Genomic DNA, 26573 nt, shown 5'->3' on the forward strand with positions numbered 1-26573 from the left:
ATAAAACTCTAATTCATACAAACACAGTTAAATTGTTGTTAGAAGTTACACACCTCTATTCCATTAACCATTTAAATGGAGTTTGGCCTAGACAAATGCAAAACATTTCACTCTGAAAAAAGAATCCCAAAGAAAGAAGACTTTTTTATACTTGGAAATGAAGACCTTGTTTAATCTGTGACAGTGAGATTCACAATTATTTAGAATTCCAACAGGCCAAACAATATAGAACATGTACAAATCAAACCGAGTAAGAAAATAACATAGCAGGTGAATACAAAACACATTTAAAGTAACCAATACCTATGTTGTTTCAGTACTGACACATTCATTTGGAGTTATATATTGTACTCATACAGACCTAGAACAACTTAAAGGAAAACATGACCAACATTAACAAAATGTAACAAACACCACCCTAAGTCCTCCATAGAAAGGCCAACTCTTCTGTAAAGAGGGAGAACTAGCTTTACAGATATCACAAATCTTTACTACAAACAAATATGGACACTAAGAGTTTATAGGAATCATCAAAGCTGTTACACTTGCAGACAATACAGTACACTCTTAGACTTACACAACACTGACCTGGATCTAACACAATACACAGAATATACATACACCATCATCAGATGGCCCATCAGTGGCCAAGCAGTTCCATTCTCTGAAAATTGGGAGGTTTTGTGGATTCATGTCTTGCCAGGAAGGGCTGGCCAGGTGGAGTTTTCTGTGTTTTCTCCATGTCTGTAATGCCTGAATAGGGGCCAGTTACCCTTAAAAAGACCTCGCAGAAGGCATCCCCCTAGGCAGATTGCTCAAATGTTGCATTGTCATAACAAGAAAAAACCATCATCAGACAATTTTGTGCTTGAAAGGAGTTTCAAGGTATGCTCTCTATGATTTCAGCCCTATGTCTATGTTGACAGAACTGTGTCAGACTGCTGGCTGATTTCAGATATCTCTTTAGAAAGACAGAAGGATTCATACTTGTCATACAAGACCAGGTCATAAACACAAAAAAAAATTCAGGAAGCACATCTTAAATGACACATCATTCATAAATTTACCATTGACCATTTGACCATTTACTTTTGTAAGCTTTTGTAGTAAATGGAATGTCTTGCATGAGACTATACCATACATCACATCAGGTTACAAGCTATTATTTACTATAGATACTGAAAATTGTTACATGGGATTATGAATTTAATTTATATTAATCAGTTTTTTCATCTAAAGGTTTTTTTTATTTGTTGTAAGAATTCCAATTAAAGAACTTTTAAATGAAATTTTCTTAAAAATTTTAAAATTTCAATAAACAGTTTTGTACTTAAAAAAATTTTATACATTGAAATCATAAAGAAATTGATTTGTACTACATAATTTTTTTTTCAGAATTGATATATTTATCATATTTTAGTATTTATTTCATTAATCAAATGAATGAAAATTCTGTAGTAGTTAGATAAATAACAATTAAGTTTTTTTATGCAGTCATCTATATGGAATCAAATCTTTAATTTAAAAATAATCTTGATTTTGTAGTTAGATTTTGGATCAACAAATTTTGTATTATAATTTTTTAAAGTATAAACTTTGTTATTGAAATCATAAATTATTAAGATTTTTTTTCTGTGTATTTATTTTAGGTGCAATTAAAAGTTATGCAAAGCAAGCTGGGAAACAAGAAAATCTTAAAATTAGTCAAAGTAAGTTGTATATTCATATTTATTAAACTAATTGTATAAGAGATTTATTCTTAATTTGAATTAAATATATTAATATCAACAATATAAATTTTATTAAACTAATTCTGATCATTGTTCTATTTTTCAAAATTGCTTCATATATATTTATTTTGTCAGATTTTTTTAATTTTTTTTGCTTCATTTATGTGACAATGTGTGAAACACCCCTATGCTTTCACGCCATGGGTCTAAAGGGTCGACATCGTGTCAGCAATGATTAAGTCATCAGGACTGACACAGAAACCTTGATGCTTATTAAGTTCATTTTCGATGCAAGCAGTCAGGTGTAGGCACTCGGGCTTGGGATGGAGAAGGTCTGAGAGACAACCAGAAGAAGTGCACTCCACTACAAATTTAACATTAAACAATACCTGTTTATTTACTTAGCAATTTACATTTCTGTACATAGTTTATATAAGGATCTTAGCTAGATGCTAATTTTATAAGGGTCTCTACAAAGTAGCTATTATCATTAATATTGTGGGTCCCTGACAACAAGAGAGAGAGTTCACAATAGTTCGCGAGTTGATAAATATCTTAGTTAAATCATGGTTGGTTCCTTTGGGAATCGGAGGATTGGTGAATTGATGAACTTCTGGTTTGCGGGATGGTTTGTTAGAATCTCTGATGAGTCGAAAAAATGCAAAGTCTCTTGGTGTCTTAAGACAAGTAGATGGTGGGCAACGGCTTAAGCAGTATCCAAAAAAGATCTGGCAAGAATATTAGTCCAAAGATGGTGAACTATCGATGATGACGAACAGAACAGCGATCATCATTGATCCCCTTCTTTTTATTAGGGGGTCCTTTCAGTTTCTTCTCATGCCCTTATTTGGAAATATTATAAGTCAGGGCCAATAGTTGAATTTTGATTGTCTGTTCCAGTGACACATTCGATATGTCACCTGGGAAAGGGAAGTGATTCCATTGAGAGATATAATCATATCTTTTACAATTATTAATCGTGGGAAAAATTATAGCAAGCTTTAATAAATTTCAACGAAAATTTTGTTCCAAATTTTATTGTCTGGGCTCTCACATTTATTAGTAATAAACAATCATATTGGCTTGAATAATGAAGTATGCATAATATATTATTGTAAATATATATATATATATATATACTTTAATCATGTTTTTATTGAAATCAATAAAAAGATGATTAAAGTATTGAAGTTAAGACCATTTACAAAAATATATACATTTTCGATTCTTTTCTTTATCCATTAAACATAACCACAAAAGTAACAGTTAAATTGGCTTGAAGAAAAACTTCATTAAAAAGACAAATAATAATAGATAAAAATTCACAAGTTAGAAATGATATCAAACGTCAGTCTTTTATTGGAGGATCTGACATTTTCACTTTAAAAACAAAGGTACATTTTCTTACCATACTATCAAGTTCTTAGCTTATTTATAACTGGTTCTAGCCCTCTACTGATAGTTTTGAGTTTTTCACTTCATTTGCATATGATTACATTTTCATGATGACTCAGGATATCTTCTATATTGAAGTTAAGACCATTTATAAAAAAAAAAAAAATAATTAAATTAGTATGATGTGATCTAACAGGAGGATAGTCTATTCAAGTTTTTATAACAGTATTTAATGAAATATTTATAACTGTTATAACTAGTCCATTGTAAAACAGTTATAAATATTACATTGCATGTTGCAATAAAAACTGTCTTAAACTGTTTTAAGTATTAATGTTAAAAAATATCTATTTATTTCTTACTTATTTATATGTATTTATGAATTAAAATTATTTATTTTAATAGTTTAGTAAAATTGATGAAACACTACATATTTACTATAGATATCCCTTGATTAATGCAATTAATTAATTAATCCCTTGATGTTACCATTATCAAAATGGCATTAATCAAATACAGTGGTAACTCAGTACTCTATCAAACAATCTCTCTTATTTGCCAAGAAAAAATATTTATGTTAAGTAAAGACTGCTGTTAAAGCTGTGTTAACTAAAATTTCTGCTGCATATATAAAGGGATTGCTACAGTTAATTTTGCATGTTAATCAAATCTTGCATTAAGTAAGGAATATCTGTATAATGAAAAGATTGTAATTAATTTGTAATATTAATTATTGTTCTATTTAAATTTTATTAAAAAAAATAGATTTGACTTAATATAAAATTCATTACTCTTATTATTATATAAAAGAAACATATTTATAAAAGGTTAGTTTAATAAAGATTTAAATACTATATTTTGGGATTATTTTTATGTTATGTCTAAATCAAGACTGTCACATTCAATTATAACTGTGTTGTTGACCCTGATAAAATATTAACATTTTATCCGTAAATGATATTAAAAGTTCAATTATAAAATTAAGTGAATTGAAAGATGAGTTTTATTTACATATTAACACACTAATGTTGACAGCATAACTGCAGATACAGAAAGATTTTTTTTTCCATATGAATTAATGATAATAATTTTAAAAGACAGAATTTATATTCACTTAGTGTTGTTATATGTTTTAATTGAACTTTTAATTCTATTCATTATGGAAAAAAGTTAATTAATGATGTAATTTCTAAATATTTAAATAAGATTACTGTTATAGTTATTTTCAAACTTGGAAATTTCATTAAAAAAATAATAATAATCCATATTTTATTAATTATTATCATTTGCTAGTAAGAACTTTGAATATTCTTTCTGACAAATGGATTACATAGTTAACTTAAATTTTTACTTTTGTAAATATAACTTTTAATAATAATATTATTATTATTATATTTTTAACATTAGATTGTAATGGAAATGACTTGCTACGTGTACGACTATTATTGGATATAATGGAACATTTGGAGAAACTGATGTATAATGCATATGAAGGCTGTGCTCTGACATTATCGACTCCTCCAAAAGTATTTATAAAAATAAGAGAATTTTATTATTATTAAATTAATTAAGTGTTTGTAAATAAATGATTAAATTTAGAGTAATAAGATTTAAGTTTTATTTTAAGATAAAATTTAAAATTTTGACTTCTGTTTTTTTTGTTTTTTTTTTTTTTAGACTGTGAGAACATTTTTTCGTACAAATAAAGCAACATGTCTTGAATGGTTAACACGTGTTCGAATGGCAACATTAGTAGTAGCATTACAATCTGGCCAATTAGCTATGGCATTAAGACAAGGTTATCAATTGTTAGAAGAAATGACAGAAGCAAAAAATACTCAGGTAACTAAAAGTTTTAAAATTAAGTACAATAAGATCTATCTAAAATGGAATTTGAAGAAAACAAACTTGCCAAAATGAAAAATACTTTGGAATGAAGCAATTTTTTTTATGTTAAATTTTACTATAAGTTGGAAATCTGTCCAGCACTGGAATGGATGAGAGTTTTGGTTACAAAGAATGTAACTTAATTTGAACTAAGTGATAAATTAAGAATTTATTTATAGACAAATAAGTAAAATTGCTTATGTGTATAACAATCTCTGCAGAGAAAGGCAAACTATTCTGAGAATGATTTTGAACCTTGTCAGAGAAATGGTTATCATATGACAAGGGAACATGTGGATATGTCTTTGTTAGAACTGACCACATACAGAATCAAATATTTTTAGGAATTGAGAACTTTAAAAAATTGACTGAGTTTTTGAGAACCATGTTCTTGAGAACAAGCAACAAATGTAAGTCATTGAAATGGTGAGATTAAGGTAATAGTGGTACTAGTTTGCCTTTTACAGAATAATTAGTAACTAACTAGTACTGAGTATTCAAGAACAAGTGGAATGTTGTTAGTACTTACAGAAAATAAAGTTAGCAGTTAATTAGAGTATTAAAACTTTGTGAGAAGTCAGATCACAGATAACTTAGTCTCTGTATTACTGTATGTAATTAGAATTTCTGATGGCAGAGCAAGACACTAGTTTTTGGTACTCAAATTGGCTTGTTTGCTGTTTGTGATCTCATAAGGATCAAATCCCAGAAGTATTTGAATACCTAACACAAGTTTTTGGGAACAATGATAACTTTTTAAAATGGAACAGAATATTTCCATCATTAGTTGAAATCACTTCATATTAATTTGATAATAATCAAATTTATTTTGTGCACATAAAAATGATTTTATTATAAAAAATGAGAATGCAAAATTTTTTGGTCTAATTTAAAGATTTAAAAAAATAAATACTAAAACTTATTTGAAATGGAAACCTGCCAAAATGGGAGAAAATTCAGTTTAGGGCAATTCCAGTTTTCACAGGTTTTACTGCAATAATTTTATATTAGAATTGATTGATGATAGTATAAACATCAATTATTTGAATGCAAATACAATCAAAATACAGGACGAAAAGAAAACACCATATTTAAAGAAACTAAAAATTTAGCAAATTTACACAAAAAATTCAAATACTATATTTTACTCCAATATTCTATTTCATAAAGGATGCAGATTTTTGTCTTTTATTATAGTTTATCTTTTAAATAGCTAACCACTTTAATTGTATTAGAGCACTTTCATCTAAAATATGGATGTTTTTTAGAATATACACAGGACACCTGCTTTACCTTTTGACAGATATACTGCCCCAGTTATATATATTTATATTATTATTATTATTTTTCAGTTATGTAAAATTTAACATAATTTTTGATTCATAATATACATTTACAAAAATTATGATTTTCTGATAATTTTATCTCCTACTCTTTTTGTGAATAACTTAGAGATATTTTTTTAAAGTCTGATGTTGATGTGGATTCATTAGATGTACAAAAAAATATATATTTATCTCTGTGGTTAGAAGTTTAGAATGTAAATGTGTGTGTTAGAATTTAGTAATCCTCTGTTGTACTATGTAATTTTAAATTGTGAGTTGTCTTTATTATAAATCTAATATAAAATATTACTGCATGAAGTAATAAAGTGATGTTTTGTAGGGACTGGAATTTGATCAGGTTTTAATGTATGTTGTTGAAGCATTAATTGGTCTCCGATGTCCTGAAGCTATATTAGGATTATATAACTGGTGTAAAGAATGCCATGGTAGAAAATTTACTTGGATAAAAGCTGCTGTTGATCAAGCTGCTAGCAGGTATATTTTTATACAGTTTCTTTTTTTTTAATCATAAATCATGTATATACATTTTTTTTTGTGATATTAAACATTTAATATTTTTTTTCACAGATTTGAGACTGCAGCATTTGAATACATATGCATACTTTATTCATTAAGTCATCCAGTTATTCCATTAAATACTCCTCAAGTGAATTCAAGCTACAGTAATCAGGAAAATGAAAATAATTTAATTGATGAAATAAACAAACATAAAAATATGATATCAGAAAGTGAAATTATTTCTAAAGTTCTCAGACAATTAGAATTGAAAGATATGTCAGAAACGAAATTGGATACCAACACACATCTACAGTCATATTTGATGCAGCATGTAAGATTTAATTTCTTTTTATTTTTACATTAAATTTAAGAAAGTGTAAATTTAAAAGGCTCTTTTAGGTAATAGATTGTTATCGGAATATTAGTAATTGGTCAGATGCCTTGAAGTGGACTGAAATGGAAAGAAAGCTTAGGTGGAGTCATAATGGAATGATTCTTCATCATATATTTTCTGATAGTGATCTTACATTTTTAAAGTAAGTTTATAAATTTGTGATGAGAAAAAATTTTATATTTTCAGTTATTTTACTTATTTTTAAACATACTTTGTACTTTGCTGTTCTTTTCAGATATTTAGGAGTTTTTGATGATAGCTTAAAATCTCAATTTGGAGGAAGCATTAAAACAAACCTTGATTTTTCTGGAATCAACAAAGTATGTGTAAATTTGGAAAACATTGGATGGGAAACAAATCATCAGTTACGTTTGGCAGAAAAGACTTTATTGAATGCTGCTGTAGATTATGAAATTGCAACAAAACCTGTAACTGATGAATTGTAAGTTCAATTTTTATAGTTGATTTAGTGTAAATAATTTTTTATATAAGATAAGATTTCAATTATTTGTAAAAAATTAAATTCTTATTAACATCATAATAGATCAGTGGCTAAATTTAATAGTTAAACTTCAGTACTGTCTACAGATCTTGCAGTAGGAAGTGAAACCTAACTTAATATGTAGTTGTGAAAATTTATTAGTAAATTATAGTGTGTAATAATAATCATCAGTTGATTTGATATTAAAATTGAAAGATATCTTACAAATAAAATAATATTTAGGTTTATCTTTGGTTAAGAAAAGAATTACTATTTGAATGATATAATCATTTTTTAAAATTAATTAAAATTTTTAACTGTAGTGAAAAATAAAAATATATCTATAAAATACATGTACAGTAAATTAATAGTATTAAAACAAATTTATTTAGAAAATGCATTAAATCTGATTTTAGTTTTATGAAAATACACATAGATCAATATTGAACAAATATATGCTCAATATATTTACTTAGTATAATGTATTCTAATACTATTATTATGTTTAATCTAAAACAAAATTTTATATAGAAACAGATTACTTCATATAAAAATTGTATTTGTCTTTCTGTGGTAATTTCTGATTTTTCTCAAATGATGAATGATGAATTTATATAAATAGTAATGTAATATTTATAGTTTGTTATCATAGAAATATCTTGTTATATGAAAAAAGTGTTATGTTTGTATGCAGCTTGTTTCAGAAAGTTTTCAGTAAGATACATGATCATCTTCTGATTCTGCTTTTGATATATGTAGTATAACAAGAACTATGATTACATTAATTTCATATATTTTATCAAATAATGGAATAATATTTTATGTACTTTATAAAATATTTTACACTATATTTTACAATAATATCGTTAGTTTCTTGATAGATGTAGATCATATGTTTCTTGATAGATGTAGTGAAAATCGTTATAAATTTAATTATAGCAATGTAGAGCAAACATATTTTGTAAGAGTTTTATTGTAATTATCATATAAAATAAAGGAAATTATTAAAGCAGAAAACACAAGTTTGTTAAATTGATATTTTGTTTTGAAAGTAAATAATAGAAAGTAAATTAAATTTGTTGCTGTTTTAAGTTTATTTATTTTTTCACATAGGTTATGATAATAAGATAGCAGTAAATGAAATTTATGAGTCTTTTAAGTAAATAATTTCTGCAGATAAAAAAGTGCTTTATTGCACTTTCACAACAACATTTAAGTTTTGCAATAAAACTTGTATTTCAGAATTTTTAAGACATTTTTTTTAATAATTGATAGTTTATAAAACTGTTAGTGATTGTATTCACAACCAAGGATTAAGAATTACAATTAGAATTTAGCCAATTAATATTCACTCTACTTTTAGTATGTGAATGCTTATTGGTTGAGTTCTAATTCTAATTAGTTCTTGATCCTTGATTATGAATAAAGACATGAAAGTTCAACCTAACATATGGTAAGAATACATATCAGTTGAATTATCAGTTGAATGCAAACATTTTGAAAGGAAAGAAATCAATCAGATAATTTTTTATACTTTATTCATTTTCAAACATAATTTTTTTTAATATATATTTTTAGGTCAAGTTTGATACACTCATGATTATTAATAATTAAAATAGCATTTGTATACAATTTTTTGTGTAAGAAACAAGAGAGGGTACTTTGTGCTATGAATTAATGAGATTTTTTAATTATGTAAACTTTTTTTTTATTTTTAGACAACACATAACTAATGAAATGAAGAAAGCTAGCAAGCAAATTTTAAATATGATGCAAATTTCAGTTATAGACTGGCCACCTTACATTGACCCAATTCATGCCTCTCTATACATAGGTTGTTCAGCATTATCATCATCTGTTCAGAAAGGAAAAAAGGTAATTTCTCTGTTTATAATATAGTGTGTATATTTTTTTGCTAGACTAGATATTTTCATTTAAATGTACAGTTTAACCCAATTATAATGTCATCCATGGGATTGGCAATTTTCTGGCATTATAACCGAGTGTCATTATCTGCAGGATCATAATTTCAGTCCCGTTAAAAGTAACACGTGTGTTTAAGAATCTATTATAAAATCTATTCTAATTTAACATCATATGTATTACCATAAAATTATTTCTTAATGGTAATACAGTATACTGTATCTATTATGGTAATAATTCTTTATTATTGTATGTATAAAAGTGCAAACTAAATGTTTAAATCAACTTTATTTACATTATTATGTCTAAGTTTATACCAATGTAATTAAAAGTTTCAAAAATGACCTTTTATAAGAAATTTCTATTTGTCTTAAGTTTTGATAATGGTGGCACTTCTGGTTTTAAGAATAATATTGAATCAAAAGGCAACAAAAGATTAAACTAATGTATGCCAATTAAAAAAGACACAATAACAATATTCACTTAAAAAGTCAGTTATTTTAGATTGTAGGCATTTTTCACCTAAAAATTGTTTATCAATCTCATTTTCTAAATCATACACTTTGTTCATTATTTTCGATGAAGTTTTCTGAGACCTGTAAAACATTTTCAATAATTTTATTGCATACATGCTTCCCTAGTTGACAACACTTTATTTTCTCTGTCTGATGTTTCATCTTCTTCATCATCATCATCATCATCATCACCATCACCATCATCATTTTTTTTTGTCTGGAAATTTAATTTGCTCAACAATATCTGCATCTATATAAAATTCAGATGTTATTAAATCTTCATCTGAAATCTCATATTCAGTAGCAGTAGATGACAAAAATTTGCCGTTTTCTGAATTTTGTAGTGTTTTAGTTAATTCTGATAGAGGAATGTCGTCATTATTGTCATCATTCATAAATGTAATAGCTGTTTGACTATTACACAATTTTGCACGACAAAAACAGTTTGCTAGTATTAGCAAACTAACCTTACATCAAGATTTTTCCCAAAAAATCAACTACATCTAATAAAGAAATTGCCATTTTATTGTTATCTTCCATATTTGTAATAATTTTTTGTAAAAGAATTTTTCTGAAATGAGATTTAAGGCTTTTTATAATTCCCTGATCCATTGGCTGAAGTATGCTAGTACAATTCAGAGGAAGGAATACAATTTTAATGCTCTTTAAGTTTTTTAAAATTGGATGTGCTGGGCAATTATCAACAAGGAGTAAAACTTTTTCATTTACCAATAAGTTCTCTTCCCCATTTTCGAATATCTTCTTGAAAAATCTCATGTAATCCATGACTTTTTGTTGGCTTTGTAATTTACTGGTGGTGTTTTTGTTTTTAAAATACCTTGGATTATTAGATTTTTCTATTACAAGAAGTTTTCTTTTATCTGTACCAGTCAAGTTTTCCTCCAACACACTTTTTGTTTTAAATTTAAATGTTCTATCTAATAAAAGTTTGTAAAATGTCCCAGTTTCATCTGCATTATAAATGTCTTCACTCTTAATTTAGGCCACACATCTCTTAGCCAGTTTTTAATGTCTAGTAGGTTTACACTTTTTGCTTCTCCACATACTTTTCCAAAACTTATGCCATGTCTTTGTTTAAAACAGTCTAGCCATCCATTAGAACATTTAAAGTTAGTATCGAGTAGTAATGGTCCAAATTCTGCTTTTTCCATTAGTATCGGTTCATGTAGTGGTAAGTTGGAACTTCTGCATTGGTTCATCCACTTAATTAATGCAGTATCAATATTGGTTTTTTCACAACTTATTTTTCACTTGTCCCTTGACATTATAATCGGGTTAAACTATACTTAAATTTATAGAAAATTTTATATTTAATATAAATTTCTTATTACTTAATCCAAATAATTCCAATAATTAAATTTGGATTTTAAAATTTAGTGAATACACTAAATCCCAATTAACTTGGACTAATAGGGGTGAATATTCTCTGAGTTTACAAAAGTCTGAGTTAGCAGGTTGTTTTTTTTCAACAACATGAAAAAGGAGCAAATGAATATACATTACAATAATTTATTAAGCTCAGCTCTACAGAGAAGTTATACTGAACTTTAAAAAGATAAATATCCATCATAATCCCAGCAACACTTGATGGCTTACCTCTCTGAAGAGCCTAGCAAATTAGATTCCTTTTGGTTATGTATAGTATTGTAGCTGAGTTGATAACACATGCAGCATTGCCAAATTTAGAACTGTAGTTTGTGGGTAGATCTAGCAAAATAACTAGTTGTTTTGATTTTGCATTCAGCTATAAAAAAAAAATTAAAATTACTGTTCACTTTTTTTTTTTTTTTTTGAAAAATTGGTGAGTTAACAGGGATTTACTATAATAATAGTTGAATTATGAGAACAAAAAAAATCTTATAGTTTCCAGCAAATGCTATTTATGTGCTGATTTTATTATTGGTTGACTTTCAGTTGTTATAGATTATGTAGTTATATTTTATAATTTTTAATTGATTTTATATTTACATATAATAATCTGATATAAGAATACAAAATATATTTCATGAAAAAAGCATTTTTTGTTTGCTTTAGATTTCTCCGGCAATATTACATGATAATTTAATGATGAATCCACCAGATTATTGCACTTCTTTTCTGAGTCATATATTAGCATGGAATATTGTTAATTTACATGTTTGTGCTAAAGAACAAAATGTTCGACCTCAAGTTGGTAAGTATATGTTACAAGCCAAATTAGTTTTTTAATAGTAATTATTAGTATTTAAAATTAAAGTAATTTAAAAATATGTTTTGTAAAAAATAAAAATTATAGTTTAGATGACTATTCCACACAAATGGAAATGAAAATCATACAAAAAATTTTTCTGATCTGCTACACAAAACTGATTTTTTTATTATTTTATTTTTTAAATTTTTTGATGATGATGTACTTTTTTGTATGGAATGTTCATCAAAAATATAACAAGATCTCATGTTTACATAAATTTTACATCTTCAATATTTTGCATTATTAAATAAATCTGTTTTATAAGTATATTCATTTATTGTATGCATCATATTTCAAGCAAAAATATAAAAATAACTATATAATTAAAGTTGATGTAATTATGATTCTCTGTTATATCTTCAGTTTTGTAATTTTTGATTCATAGACAGTGTTTGGTTTTATAAGCATTAAACGTTTATTACTGTTCTTCTTCCAAAATGTCAATGAATTTTACAAAATATATGTTCAAAGTGTAATGACTAAGTCAGATATAGCATTTTCCATCAGAATTTTGTCTAAATTTTCAATTACTCAAAATATTCAATATCATATATTCATTATTCTATTATAACATCAAATAGAATACTATTTGATGTTATAATAGAATATTGGAAAAAAGTAATAAAATAGACTAAATAATGAAAGTTCCATGTTAAAATTTATCAGTATGATATTTCAGAATTTGTGTTATACCTGGCTTTATCTGAAAGTCTCCTCATTGTTGTAATTTTGTAGTTTGTTTTGAATATTGATATTTTCTATAGATTTAAAGATTTTTTTCTGTAGACTAAGAATTTGTTAATTTTAAATTAAGTTAAACAAGGACACAAAGGTATAATAATTAAGAATTTGTTAATTTATATTCATAAATTCATAGCATAATATAATGAAATATGCTTGATTACCTTTATTAACTTGAAGCTTCAGAAAAACTTTAAGTTAATAAAATATATTTGAAGTTGAACAAAAACACCCCTTGCTAATTTTTTTCAATGATCGTTTGTTTTTATAAAAGTCAATAATGTTTTTATATTTATATATATACAGGTACTCCTCACTTTACGACCTATCTGCTTAACGACCACTCACACTTCGAGTTTCGATCTGAAATTCGGGGAATCCCCTTTCTCAGCTGGAGTGTCGATCAGTGGCGAATGGTGACATGCGCACTAAGCGTACTATAATAGGCTTACGCATACTATAATTGTCTTATAGTACTATAATAGGCTAATAGCGTACTATAATAGTCTTTTTATAAATAAATTTGAAGTCTGTTGCATAATTTGTATAATTTTACAACGATCCTATATTCCCAGCGCAAGCTCCTCGCTTATCGACCAATTCGCTTAACGATGTAGTTGTCGGAACGGAACTCGGTTGTAAAGTGAGGAGTACCTGTATATATGTTTATATGGAAGCATAATTGCATTTAGTCTAATATTTATGTATGACAAACTAAATGTCTGACTATGCTTTTTGAATGTACTGAATTCAGTCAGTTCACTAAATCTAATACATTCAAGATAATAATAATATAATATTCAAGAGAAAGATATTTGTGGAATAATATTTAAAAAGTTAAAATAGAATATTTTTTATAATTTAAGTGCTTTTTACTGTTTATTTGTAACTCTTATTGGCAAAAGTTACAAATAACAATTATTTAGAGCTTATATTTGTCATTTTCTTTAGAGCATTTATTCATTAAATTATTTCATAATACATATTCCATGTAATAGCTTCATATTAATTCTTTTAAAACTTTTAAACAAATAATAATATACAATAAGCTACTGTGTATTGTATATTATTATTATTTATATAATCACAGATATTATTAGTTGTTTAATGTTATAAATATTTCCACATCACAAAACATTTAATTTCTAAAACTATTTGAGTTATGGAACATTTTTTTTCTTAGAAAACTTTGCATCTTTTTATTAAAAATACTATGTTGGCTAATAACATGTAATTTTATGTTATGCCTCTTATAACCATATTTTACTATTATTATTAAAACTATACACATGGATACATAAGCCTTTCTTGTTCATGAGAAAGTCTTATTTATCCATGTGTACAGGTTTAATAATTGTAAATTTCCTTTATTGTAGAAAGCCTGAAGAGTAGTGTGTAGCATTCGAAATGCATAGCATTAAAGGTTTATGAAAAGTTGATTTTCTGGTCTCTATCTTCAGTAAAAAATGGTTATAAGAGCCTAACATAAAATTAAATGTTATTAGCCAACATAGTGTTTTTAATAAAAAGTCACAAAGTTTTCCAAAACATTATGTTAAAATATGTTTATAAACTTCACTTACTGTAGTTAGTTTTAATTATTACTTAATTATCATTGTTTTCAGGCAGGTAGACAAATTTAAGCTGTCCTTTCATTGTTGGCATCAATATGTAGCTGATAAGTTGATAATACATGATTGTTATCAGTTTTAACTATTTCTTTAAACATTAATCATATTTAAATTGCTGGCATTTCTTGCTACAATTATATTTAAAATTAATATAATAAATAAAAGGTTAAAAAGTTAGTGAAAGTCTTGATAAATTTGATTTTTATTACCAGTATCTCTCCAAAACTGGGATTATATAAACACAGAGCAAAAACCAACACCAGCACTATGAAAAGAAAAAATTTATTAATGTTTTCATCTATATAAAAATAGAGACATCATCAGAAAAATGATATAAAACAAAATTTTACCTGATGATGTCTATTTTTATATAGACGAAAACGTTAGTAAATTTTTTCTTTTCATAGTGCTGGTGTTGGTTTTGTTCTCTGTGATTTTCATTACTTTTAAATACTCTTTAGAAATTGATTTTATGAATGTTAAACATTTTTATGTTTCTATGCATTCTGATGAAAAATTATTTAATGTAGATTTATATTTTAAAGATTTTTAAAAGTTTTAATTTTGATTTTCATTAATTATGAACTTTATTTTTATTTAGGGAATTTAACTGAACTTCAGTTGATTGCTGCTCGCCTAGCTAGAAAGCAACAAAATTATAAATTGGCTCAAAAACTCTTACTGAGAAATATTGCTTTAATTCTTAATCAGAACCAACATATTACTACTACAAAAATAGGTACAACTTCAACAGATAGTCTGTCATCTTCATATTTATCAGATACTGCATATTTACTGGAAAACCTCAAATTAACAATGCAAGTTGCACCTACAGAAAAACTAATTAAACTTCAAGCAGAAGGAGCGAAACTATTACATAGGTTTGTTTATATTTTAATAATTACTAATAATATCATTGAAGATAAATATTAAATATCAATATAAATTATTATATTTTAACAGTTGGGGTGAGACGAGAGGTGCAACAGATATATTACTGAATAGTGTTTATAGTGTGACTCAAGCATTAAATAATATGTCTGATGATACATTTTTAAAGGAAACATCTTTAAGACAATTAAATTCAAGGTTTGATATTTTGTTGATGATACTGTTAGGCAATAAAATGATTTCTTATGTGGTACTTTTATTTTTCTGTTTAGATCTTTATTAACATTTGTGAAATATTTGCAATTAGACATAAAACTGGTTAATGATTTATTACAAGAACATGACAGTAAGAAAAATATGGCAAATCTTCAAAATTTGCTTGATATGCCCTTTAACAGAAATTGCTTCTCAAATAGTATAATTGATACAAATGAAAATAAGGAATTACATAAAGGTAGTTTTAATTTTCTACAGATAAATATATTTATCTAATATGTTTAAAATACTAAGAATGAAAATAAGATACTAAAATGAAAATAATTATTTGATTTTGTTTTTGTTAGAATTAAGATTTGACAATGTAATGAATGATACGGAAATTGTTTTGGGTGAACTGCTGCAACGTGCAGTTGGATACTGTCCCATATTAGCCAAAGCTTGGGCTAATTTGGCTTCTTGGTGTTACAGATGGGGTCGTAAAGCTACAGACATGACAAGGTATATTTCAATTTGAATTAAGATAAATATAATACTTTCATTAATATGAAACTGATTTTTGTAAATATTATCAGCTATTAGTTTACTTTGTTTGATAGGGATAAATTAATATTAAAATATTTTAATACTAATTTTTAAAAATTAAAATTAATTTTAAAAAATATTGCTACTTTCTAAACATTTATATATAATTAATAATAGTAATATATTAACCTTTTATATATTCAGTTTTGTTTTTAATAATTTTATGTTTGTTGATATTTAATTTTATGAAGATGTTTAATTTTATTTTATGATGATATTTAATTTTATGAAGTGGAAGGGGTTTCATCACCATTTGCTATTGCCAGTATTATATTTTATATTGCCACATTAATAAAAATATTGCCAAGTGGCAGTTTTAGCACTATGCAGCATGACCCCTGTAGATGAGATTATTGGAATGGTAGCTGTGTGTTCATCTGTCAAAGATGACCCTTCAAGAGAAAAATCATCCTTCTGAATGATTTTTCTCTTGCACTTGGGAGAAACTATGATCTCTCAAGATATAAATAAAAGTTTTAGCAAATCAGTGATGTGAATTGTAGTTTAACCAATACTAATGTTTTAAAATTTAAAAAACCAGGACCAAAACCATAACTGATACCTAAATATAAATTATATAACCATAATCAAATCACGAAAATTTATTTAGCATCTTGCATCATTATTAGTACTGTTCCTCAAAGATAAGAGACAATAACCAAAACAGTTTCAGGTCAGATGTCATTTCCCTATCTTTTGCTCATGCTGGTCAACTCCTTGGAAAGATAGGGTTATTTGTAATGAGCATAATTGTGACTGGATATATGATTTGCAATATCTTGATGCCTCGCATTAAGTAATTTTATTTTTATTTTTATTATAGTGATGGCTGCATTACCTTGACAGATGAAGAAACACAGCAAGTTTTATCAGCACTGTCATGGGTAAGTAAATTCTTCAATTGTACAATTATGATTTCACTATTTGTGTAGAACTATAGTAAAATTGTTATTAAATTTGATTATAATTAATTTATAGTATTTCATTTGTAATGTAAATAATCTGGTTGGAAAACCAATTTATAATTTTTTTAATGGAAAAATGCAAAAATATAACTTTTGGTAACATGTATATATAGTTGCTTCCTTACGAACAGGTTATGTTTTGAAGGATTTGTAGTAAGTCAAAAACTAACCTAAAAAATACATTTGTACACAGAATAACCACGTATTGTTTGATTTTTTAATGTATTTAGTAGAATAAGATACACCCTCTTGCCTTCTACTGATTAGTAGCAGTGTTTCAAATGTGGTTTTTTCACCTAATGCACTTAGATTAATAATAAAGTTTAGTTTCCACAGTAACAGAGCCACACTTTTTGCATTTATTTCCCTGTTAGATTTACTATTATGTTTTAGATGCATTTTTGAAGCACTGATCGTAAAAGTTTATAAAAATTGTAAGCAATAGCAAAAATTGCCATTACTCTAACATTACCAACTTCAATACCACCACTTGAACAGTGATGGAATGTCAGAATTCATACAAAAATGGAAAATTACAGGCAATAGAAATAAATCTACATTAATTATTTGTTAAGAATTTATTATGTATTATTGGCAAAGGACTGATTTCAACACCATCCCATGATCACAGATTAGAGCTGGCAAAAGAACTTCAGAATTTGTGTAAATTTAAATTTTAAACATAGTCAAATTGTTCATAAGTCTGAAAGTTCATAAGTAGAGGAGCTCCTGTACACATGTATAGTACATATTTATATATATTAAGTAATATTCAGATATGTACCAAACATTTGATTATATTAATTTACATCATAATCAAAAAACTGAATAATATTTATTTATTTTGTATAACTGTATAAAGCATATTTAATACTTATAATTTCTTTTTAGGATTTGAAGGAAGAAGAGAAAGATTCAATTCTTCAAGTCATAAGCCAAATTCATGGATCTTCAGAAAGTGAATGGGATGACCATGGAATGGTATTTTAATAATGAAAAATAGCAAATTATATTTTCTTCCATTTTATCAGATAAACATAAAAATTTACAAAGAAAGCAAAATTGTTAATAATTGCTAAATCAAATCTGATTTTGTTTTCATTCATTTACTTTCCATTTTAGATTCTATTTTAATATTCATAGTTAACATTGAACTAGTCTGATAATTATGCATAAATAAGACATTTTCCATATTTAAAATTATGTTTTTTTTTTTGTAAAGAACAACTTACGGAAGAGAATTAATTATGTAGAAAAATTTTAAAATTAATATAATTGAAAAATGATGCAATATTTAATAATCATTGGATAAATGAAAGAAATTTGCAATATGCTTAGGCAAATTAAATCAGTGATATGATTAATCATAGATCATTTTGCTGCAAATTATTTTCACAGTGTTCTAGTTATGCAATTTGGATGATTAGTAATAGTACATAATATATATAAATGAAACACCATTGCCAGTACTAGGAGAAAATATACGAAACTATTAGTTTTTTTAAAATCAGTAATTCATCTATCATACTTAAGAAGTACAAGACTTTTAATAAAGTTTATGGAGTCTCCATTTATTACAATTACATATTTTTCAGGAAGATTTAGGTTTATTATCATCTTATCTCATAATTACTTTTCAAACAGATTTGAACATGTTCAGATCTATTGTTTGTTTTGTATCTAGTAAAATTTGTTGGCATTTATGGGTTACTCAATCTAATTTTACCTAGATTTGTCATAATGAAATGAATGTATGTGTGTTAGAATTCTGGAAAAATTTTATGTAATTTATTGAAAATTAAAAATATCTATGAAATTGGGGGCATAGCTGTTGCCATGGCTTTTTTTGCTTCTCTTTTGAAGCAAAAAGAGAAATACTGAAAAGCTGGAAGAGTAATTGTAACAAACTTGAGGTCTCAGATTGGAGAAGAGCAATGCGCATAAGGCAGGATTGCTCCATGGAATGCAGGGAAGAGAGAAAAGATCAAATGAATCATTTCAGACAGGCTAGGAAAGAGGGAAAAATTGCATACTTCAAGGATGATAAATTGATGATAAGTGAAATCCTCTGTAAGGATGGCAAGGATAAAGATGAGGATAGTAGTGTTACCAGGGATTCTTTTTTAGGAACCAGTATGATACATTAAGAGTTCTTAGTTGGAACATGAATGGATGGAAGTGGGAATATTAAATAGGGTATTGGAACATTGTGAGAAAGATCCATATATTATGCTGGATGGAAACCTGGTTGGGAGAACCAGATTTAAGGAAACTGCCAGCTGATGTAAGTAGTGCATATGACTTTTATAAGGTTAGTGCTATCAGTAAATTTGAGAAAGAACAAAAAAGAGGTGGGATATTGTTGATGATAGACAAAGAGCTGAAAGATGTGGCAGTTTGTCCCTTTGAGGATTGATTATTTGAAGTCTGTTGGAAAAGAAAAAAGTTTATTTTTGTCTATATTAGAATAGAAGTTTATGTTAAATGTTATAAATCACTTGAGTCACTTTTTCATTCTTTTCAAAATGAGATATATACTTACTGGGAAATTTTAATGGTAGAATTGAATTATTGATCGAAATAGATTGGGAAGACAGTTTGTTTCCCTTGTTGGACTATAGTGTCTACCAGAGTTCAGAAGATAAATGCATTAGCAAGATTGGAATGACGTTAGTGGAATTGTTTCAAACTACGGGTTTGAAATGGATGAGTTAAGGAGGATGCACAGGGAAAATACACTTTTATTTCACATTTGGGCAAAAGTGTAATTGATTATTTGTGTGTAAAATGTCTGGCAGCTGAGAATTTAAGGTATTTTAGTATAGATGATTGCATTAAATCTGATCATATGATGCTGCATTTAAAAATTTCTGCTAAGGGTGTGAACAAGGGATATTGTAGGCAATCAGTTCAGTTTTGTGAAGGATGGAAGAAGGAATGGAAAGAGTAGTTTGTAAATGAATTACAAGGTATTTGCTGAGATAATCAATTTGACAATAAGTGATTTAAATGCTCTTACCAATGTGGTGTCAGGTATAGTGGAGAAACTTAGATTCAGAGAAAAAAGACTCCAGTATTTCTCTAGGTATAATCGACAATGGTTTGATGATGAGTGTTTGGAACTAAAGATTAAGTTGAAAAACAAGCTGAGGAGATGGAGACTCTGAGAGGATTGGAGATTAAAAGAATATCTGTTATTGAAGCAAAATTTTAGAGCACTTTGTAAAAGCAAAAAAAAAACAGGAATTTCTGACCAGTTTTAATCAGTTGCTTTCAAACTGCAAGTCAAGCCCAGTTTTGGGAGTGTATTCAGGAACTGGAAGGTAGAAATAGACACTGTATTCCAGAGGAGATTAAATCAGAACTGTTTATGCATTTTAAAAGTTTATTGTTTAGTGATAATCTAGATTCAGAATTTGTTTGCTTGGAGTTGATATCTGTAAGATATTTAGATATGGATATTTCTTATTAGAATTTGTTTCGAATGAGGCAAGGTGAGGTAAAGCAGCTGGCCTGGATGGCATTCTGATGGAAAGTTGGCAGATGGGCAACTGTGGCAGAAATTACTGAACTTTTTTAATGAAATTTTGAAATCTGGAACATATCTGGATAGTTGGAAAATAGTGCAAATATTTGCCATTTTTAAATCAGAAGATGTATATATAAAGTAATTATAGAGGAATAGCGCTGTTGAACATAGTCAGCAAGATCTCTATGATCCTCTGTAAAAAGTTGTTATTTTGGGCAAACAGAGTGAATTTTGTCAGAGATGCAAGCAGTTTTGGGCATAAAGGATACTCTCCAGTGGACCATATATTTGTCTTACGGAACTTGTTAAAAGAAAGGCTAACAAAGAAGCAAAGAAAAGTATATACTTGCTTTGTGGACTATACAGCAGCATTTGATTCAGTGAATTATTTGAAATTGTGGAGGAGGCTTTCTGATTTGAGGTTAAGCTATAAAATTGTAAATTTGTTAAGATCAATGTACACGGACACATCAGCATTTATGTTTGCTAATGGATCTTCTCCGGAATATTTTTACTGTAAAAAAGGAGTTTGGCAGGGATGTCCACTGAGCCCATTATTATTTTCCTTATTGACTGTTTGGTAACAAGGTTGAATTAAATTCAAAAATTTACTGGTTTATGGATAGGAAATAACACATATACTAAGTTTCTGTTGTATGCCTATGATGTGGTGATAGTGGCTGTGACAGCCCAGTAGAATTACAATTGGCTGTTGACAGTCTGAAGAGTTTTTCAATTGATATGGATTTGCAGATTAATATTTAAAAAAGTAAGATATTGGTCTTTCAAAATGGAAACAGAAGATCTGTAAATTTAAATGGTCAACTGAAACAGAAGCTGCTCCAGCCAACTTTTAAAGTCTGATCACCAAGAACTCCTTTCATGCTACGAAACTAGAAAGGACTTTTTGGTGATTTGACTTTAAAAGTTGGCTGGAGTGGCTGGGATTCGGTGAAATGGTTATGGAGAAACAGGCTGATAGATGGAAAGAACAAATTCTGACCATGGTAATGAGAGTATAGAATTGGAATTACAGGTGATGAGGTGTTAAATAATTTTGTATTGTTAAGCTATTATAGTGTTGTAAAGCCTAATTTTGGAATGGCAGGTTATCACTATATGGTGGTGAAGAAACAGATAGCGAGGCTTAGGCTAAATTGCATCTTATCAAGGAGAGGTCTTCCTGTTTGTTTAATCTGTAACCAGTTATGTAGATATAGTGATTAGTGTTTTCATGTTTTGTAACTGTGGAAATGATATGTATGGTGAGTACATCAGAATGTTGCACAGTAATTCAAATTCAAACTTCTGTGATTTGTTTAAATTTAGCAAGAGGTTAAAGAAACTAAATGGTTTGAGTTAGAGGAATTTTTTAGTTTTGTTTCCCCCTCTTCGTTGTAATTAATTTAATTGTCAAATAAAGTTTATTTTTATTATATTATTATCTATGAAATTTTAACATAAATGAATTCGAATTTTATAAGGAAAAAACATTTTAAAAGGTTTAAAATAACATCATTACAAGGAAACGTATTGAAAGTGTAAATTAAGATAAAACAAATGTATACAGTTGACCAAAGAGGGACTGAAAGTCCTAAATGCAATTCTCTTTTAAATAAAAGATATTATAAGGAATCTGAGTTGTCCATTAAGTTGGCCCATAATGACAGATCTAGGTAAAAGTGGATTGAGAAACCCATAAAGATGTCAATGTTCAGACCCGTTTGAACAGAAATTGTTAGTTGATAATGGGAAGTAAATCTTAAAAAAAAAAAGTTTAATTGTAATTAATAGAGACTCCTTGGACTTTATTGGAGGTCTTTTTTTTTTTTTTTTAATTAAACTATTTAGCATACTCCTTTCAACTACTACTACATAGGGATTAGATTAGGTCTCTAAACCAAAGAAATATAATGACAAGTTGAAGAAAGTTTATTTTAAACTTTAAATAAATATTTATCAATAGACTAGGTAAATATGTGTAACTTCTTAAAGAATGCTATATATATATATATATATATATATATATATATATATATATACATACATACATACATTCTTTAAATAAAACAAAAGCAAGAACTATAAAACTTTGTTGAAGTTGAGATTTTGTATTTATATTTCCAGAAAGTTTTATGTATGAGTCATGAAAATTTCTTTAAAATTTAGGTTGACTGTGAAGGAAAGAGTTTGAAAAACATTATTTTATGTTCTTTAGTTAATTTATAGACAGTCTCAAATATAAAATGATTTTTTTTATTAACAACCAGGACTATTAACAAAATTGTTTTACTAAAATAGTAAATGTTGCATTAAGAAAATTATGTTGACTAAAAGATTAATTGTAAATAGACATAGCTTAAGTTAAACAACAAAACATGTAAAGATGCTAAATATTAAGCATAAATATTGAACTGTTTATAAATAAATGGAGGATAGAAGGACATTCAATAATGAATATTTAAGGAGGTGTTGGTGCACAAAATATTAAAATATTTAATCATCATCATACAGGTTGCTATAATTACTTTGCTGTGATTATTTTATTAACTAATCTCATTTAATGAAGTTAAATAATAGAGTAATTAAAATTTATAAATTAATTCAAAGATATTTAAATATAATATTAAAGTTTATCAGCATAAAAATTATTCTTTATAAAAATTTTACTGTAGTTTTTTTTAGTTAGCTATTATTAGAATTGACTTTAAAAAATATTAGTAAGTGACATATAATTTCTTAATATTTATTAAAGTCAATTCTAATCATAGCTAACAAAAATTAGATGAAGTTTCTCTTACTAATTAAATTTAATATTTTATTTATCACTTTTCTTACTTCATTCACAGATAGCAAACAATTTTTAACATTTTTTTAATGACTTATAGGACTTGTTTGCTGACAGAGCTGAAATGGTCAGAAAACAATTATTTGCTTGCTGTCCAAATTTGCATAATTCCAAAGATAGTGAGAAAGTAATTGGAAAATTGATAGAAATCTGGAGAAAAGTTGTGAAACGTGTTTATCGTTATTATGAACTTTCAGCAAAAGCCTACTTTCAATTCCTTCATCTTAATAGTCAGGTAATGTTTATTTTATGTAACTTCAAGTAATGTTTATTTTATGTAACTAAATAAACTTTAATAAATAACAATTTATGTTATTTATTAATGATTGTTAATGCCAGTATAAAATTATTTTATCTGAAAAATTGAAAGTTATTAACTTATTTTTATTGTTATTTTTTGATAGTGTGAAGAAAATGAACGTTGTGAAGATGATAATGTCACTGCTACATTGCGCCTTTTGCGACTAGTTGTGAAACATGCAGCGGAATTGAGAGATGTACTGGAGAAAGGTTTGGCTGAAACACCCACTGCTCCTTGGAGAGGTAATTTTATGTACAGATGTGACATTTAAAATTTTAGGTTTATTTGATAAAATACTCTATACACATTTTTTTCCCTTCAATTATAGGGATTATACCTCAGCTTTTTTCTCGACTCAATCATCCCGAACCATATGTTCGCCAGAGTATATCAGATTTATTATGTCGTGTTGCTCAAGCTTCCCCACATTTAATTGTATTTCCTGCTGTTGTTGGATCACTTACAATTAAGAAAGGAAGTGGAATTCAAGAAGAAGCTACTTCAGGTATATATTTTAAGAAAAATTTTATTTAAAATGAATAAAACTGTTTTATTCATTTGATCAGATGTAAGTATGCATTAATAAATTTTTTTTAAATTATAATACAAATGGAAATTTGTTGCTTGTGATATTTCAAGCGAATGAATGTATTTATCATAAAAATATGATATTTTAGGAATATTTAGTTCCTGTTTTTCTGAAGATCTTGATGAAACAGGAGCAATATCTGATCTCGAGCACCCATCACCTGATCTACCAAGCACTTCTTCACCAATGATATCAGATGACGAGTCTGAAGAAGAACAGCAAAAAGCTGCCATCATGCAAAATTGTTTTACTGCTCTTGTTGAAACCTTAGCTAGACAAGATGCTCACACAATTGCTGAAGTAAAAAATCTTGTTCACGAACTGAGAAGAATTACTCTACTTTGGGATGAGTTATGGGTTGGTACCCTGACATTACATCATGCAGAAGTTAATAGGTAAATTTTTTCTTTTTAATGTAAACATTAAAAAGTAAATATTTATTTATATATATTATAAGTAGGATGTCTTAAAAATTAAAATAGGCTAATTTCAAAGAAACATCTTTGTAACACTATTGTATGTATAACTATTTCTTTAAAAATATAAGTAATAGAACAAAATGAAAACATGAAGCTGAAAATGTTAATTATTAATTTTTCACATACTTTTTAGTATCTCTACAAATCTAAAATTAGTCAGATGCTTTATGTAACATTTTTACAAGCATTTTGGAAACAGTTATCCTTAGGCCCTTTCACACAATTCAGTTTGAAACCATGATCATGGCTAGTCACAGCATTGCATCTAAGCCCATTAGCCAACTGTGTTTATTCAGGAACATATGATATTTTCCATATTTACAATTAATCTGTTTTTTTATATTTGATTGGAACAGAGAAAATCCACCATCTGTGTATATTTATTACATAAATCATATACATGACATGGATAGAGTAGCATCTGTCATCTAATACTATTGAAAAAGGGGGAAATGAGGTCATCATCTTTGTCTTTTCCTTTACATGTTGTAAGATTTATAACAATTAATGGATAATATTTTTATTCTAATTAATTTCTCTGAATTATTTTTAACTGGTATTACTAAAAATTTAGAAAGAGGGGTCCCCAAAATCAGAAAAATAGGCAAAATTCCTTTACAATGTTGGTTGATAAACATACAGTCCCAGTGTCGCATTCACACACACACATTTTTGAGATGTGGATGCAAAGGGTGTCCTGTCTGGTAGTTAACAATTGTTCATTACACACCCAGACAAAATAAAAAAAAGGGATATAAAATACATATAAAGCTTAAAATACAATAAATTGATTAAGATTAAAATTATTATGTTATTAATATATATATAAACAGGTCTATAATAATCTGTAATAATAACCAAAACTTTGGGGGAATGGTGGGCCTCACACTAAATTCAACCAATGAAAAAATAAGAATAAATTACTATATGTTTAGTACACAATTATTTTAGCATCTATTGTACAGTACTAGGGTTATGGAGTACATTGTTATTCAGCAAGCTTAAAGCCTGCATCTCTTTAACCAAAATGCTTGAGGCCATTAGAAGTCTATGAAATTCACTTGTGGATTACATTTGGAAAAGAGATTGCTTGTTGCTGTTTTACTTTGTCAAAATTCTAAAATGTGAAATTTAGTTTTATTCAAGTTTTATATTCTTCTAATATTTTATCCCACAAAACAGATCTTTATTGAACTAAATTTATTAGTAATTCAATATCCACTTCATGATCCTCCCTTTTAATAAAAAGAAACTGTAAATTTCACATATCTCACCAGATGTTGGCAAGGCAAAAAATTGTGACATGTGAAAGAGATAATACACAAACCATAGAAATCATGACTGTGGCAAAAAAACTAGTGTGGACTCCTTCAACAAA

The 26573-nt window shown here is 27.1% G+C and overlaps 1 protein-coding gene across 1 annotated transcript in view; it reads left to right on the forward strand.

Moving 5' to 3' along the window:
* The window catches only part of nonC (serine/threonine-protein kinase Smg1), a 157467-nt gene that overhangs the window by 63959 nt on the left and 66935 nt on the right, over positions 1-26573 (forward strand). The window contains exons 22-40 of the mRNA XM_067274716.1: positions 1650-1709; positions 4533-4651; positions 4803-4967; positions 6678-6832; positions 6926-7187; positions 7256-7392; positions 7486-7692; positions 9450-9606; positions 12225-12363; positions 15394-15673; positions 15756-15881; positions 15956-16137; positions 16247-16400; positions 17308-17368; positions 18341-18430; positions 23867-24061; positions 24231-24369; positions 24456-24632; positions 24805-25111. Of these exons, the coding sequence (XP_067130817.1) occupies positions 1650-1709; positions 4533-4651; positions 4803-4967; positions 6678-6832; positions 6926-7187; positions 7256-7392; positions 7486-7692; positions 9450-9606; positions 12225-12363; positions 15394-15673; positions 15756-15881; positions 15956-16137; positions 16247-16400; positions 17308-17368; positions 18341-18430; positions 23867-24061; positions 24231-24369; positions 24456-24632; positions 24805-25111 (3112 nt within the window). The remainder of the gene's footprint in view (positions 1-1649; positions 1710-4532; positions 4652-4802; positions 4968-6677; positions 6833-6925; positions 7188-7255; positions 7393-7485; positions 7693-9449; positions 9607-12224; positions 12364-15393; positions 15674-15755; positions 15882-15955; positions 16138-16246; positions 16401-17307; positions 17369-18340; positions 18431-23866; positions 24062-24230; positions 24370-24455; positions 24633-24804; positions 25112-26573) is intronic.

Source organism: Centruroides vittatus, unplaced genomic scaffold (genome assembly GCF_030686945.1).
Source record: "Centruroides vittatus isolate TY-2023 unplaced genomic scaffold, ASM3068694v2 contig_559, whole genome shotgun sequence".
NCBI lineage: Eukaryota > Metazoa > Arthropoda > Arachnida > Scorpiones > Buthidae > Centruroides > Centruroides vittatus.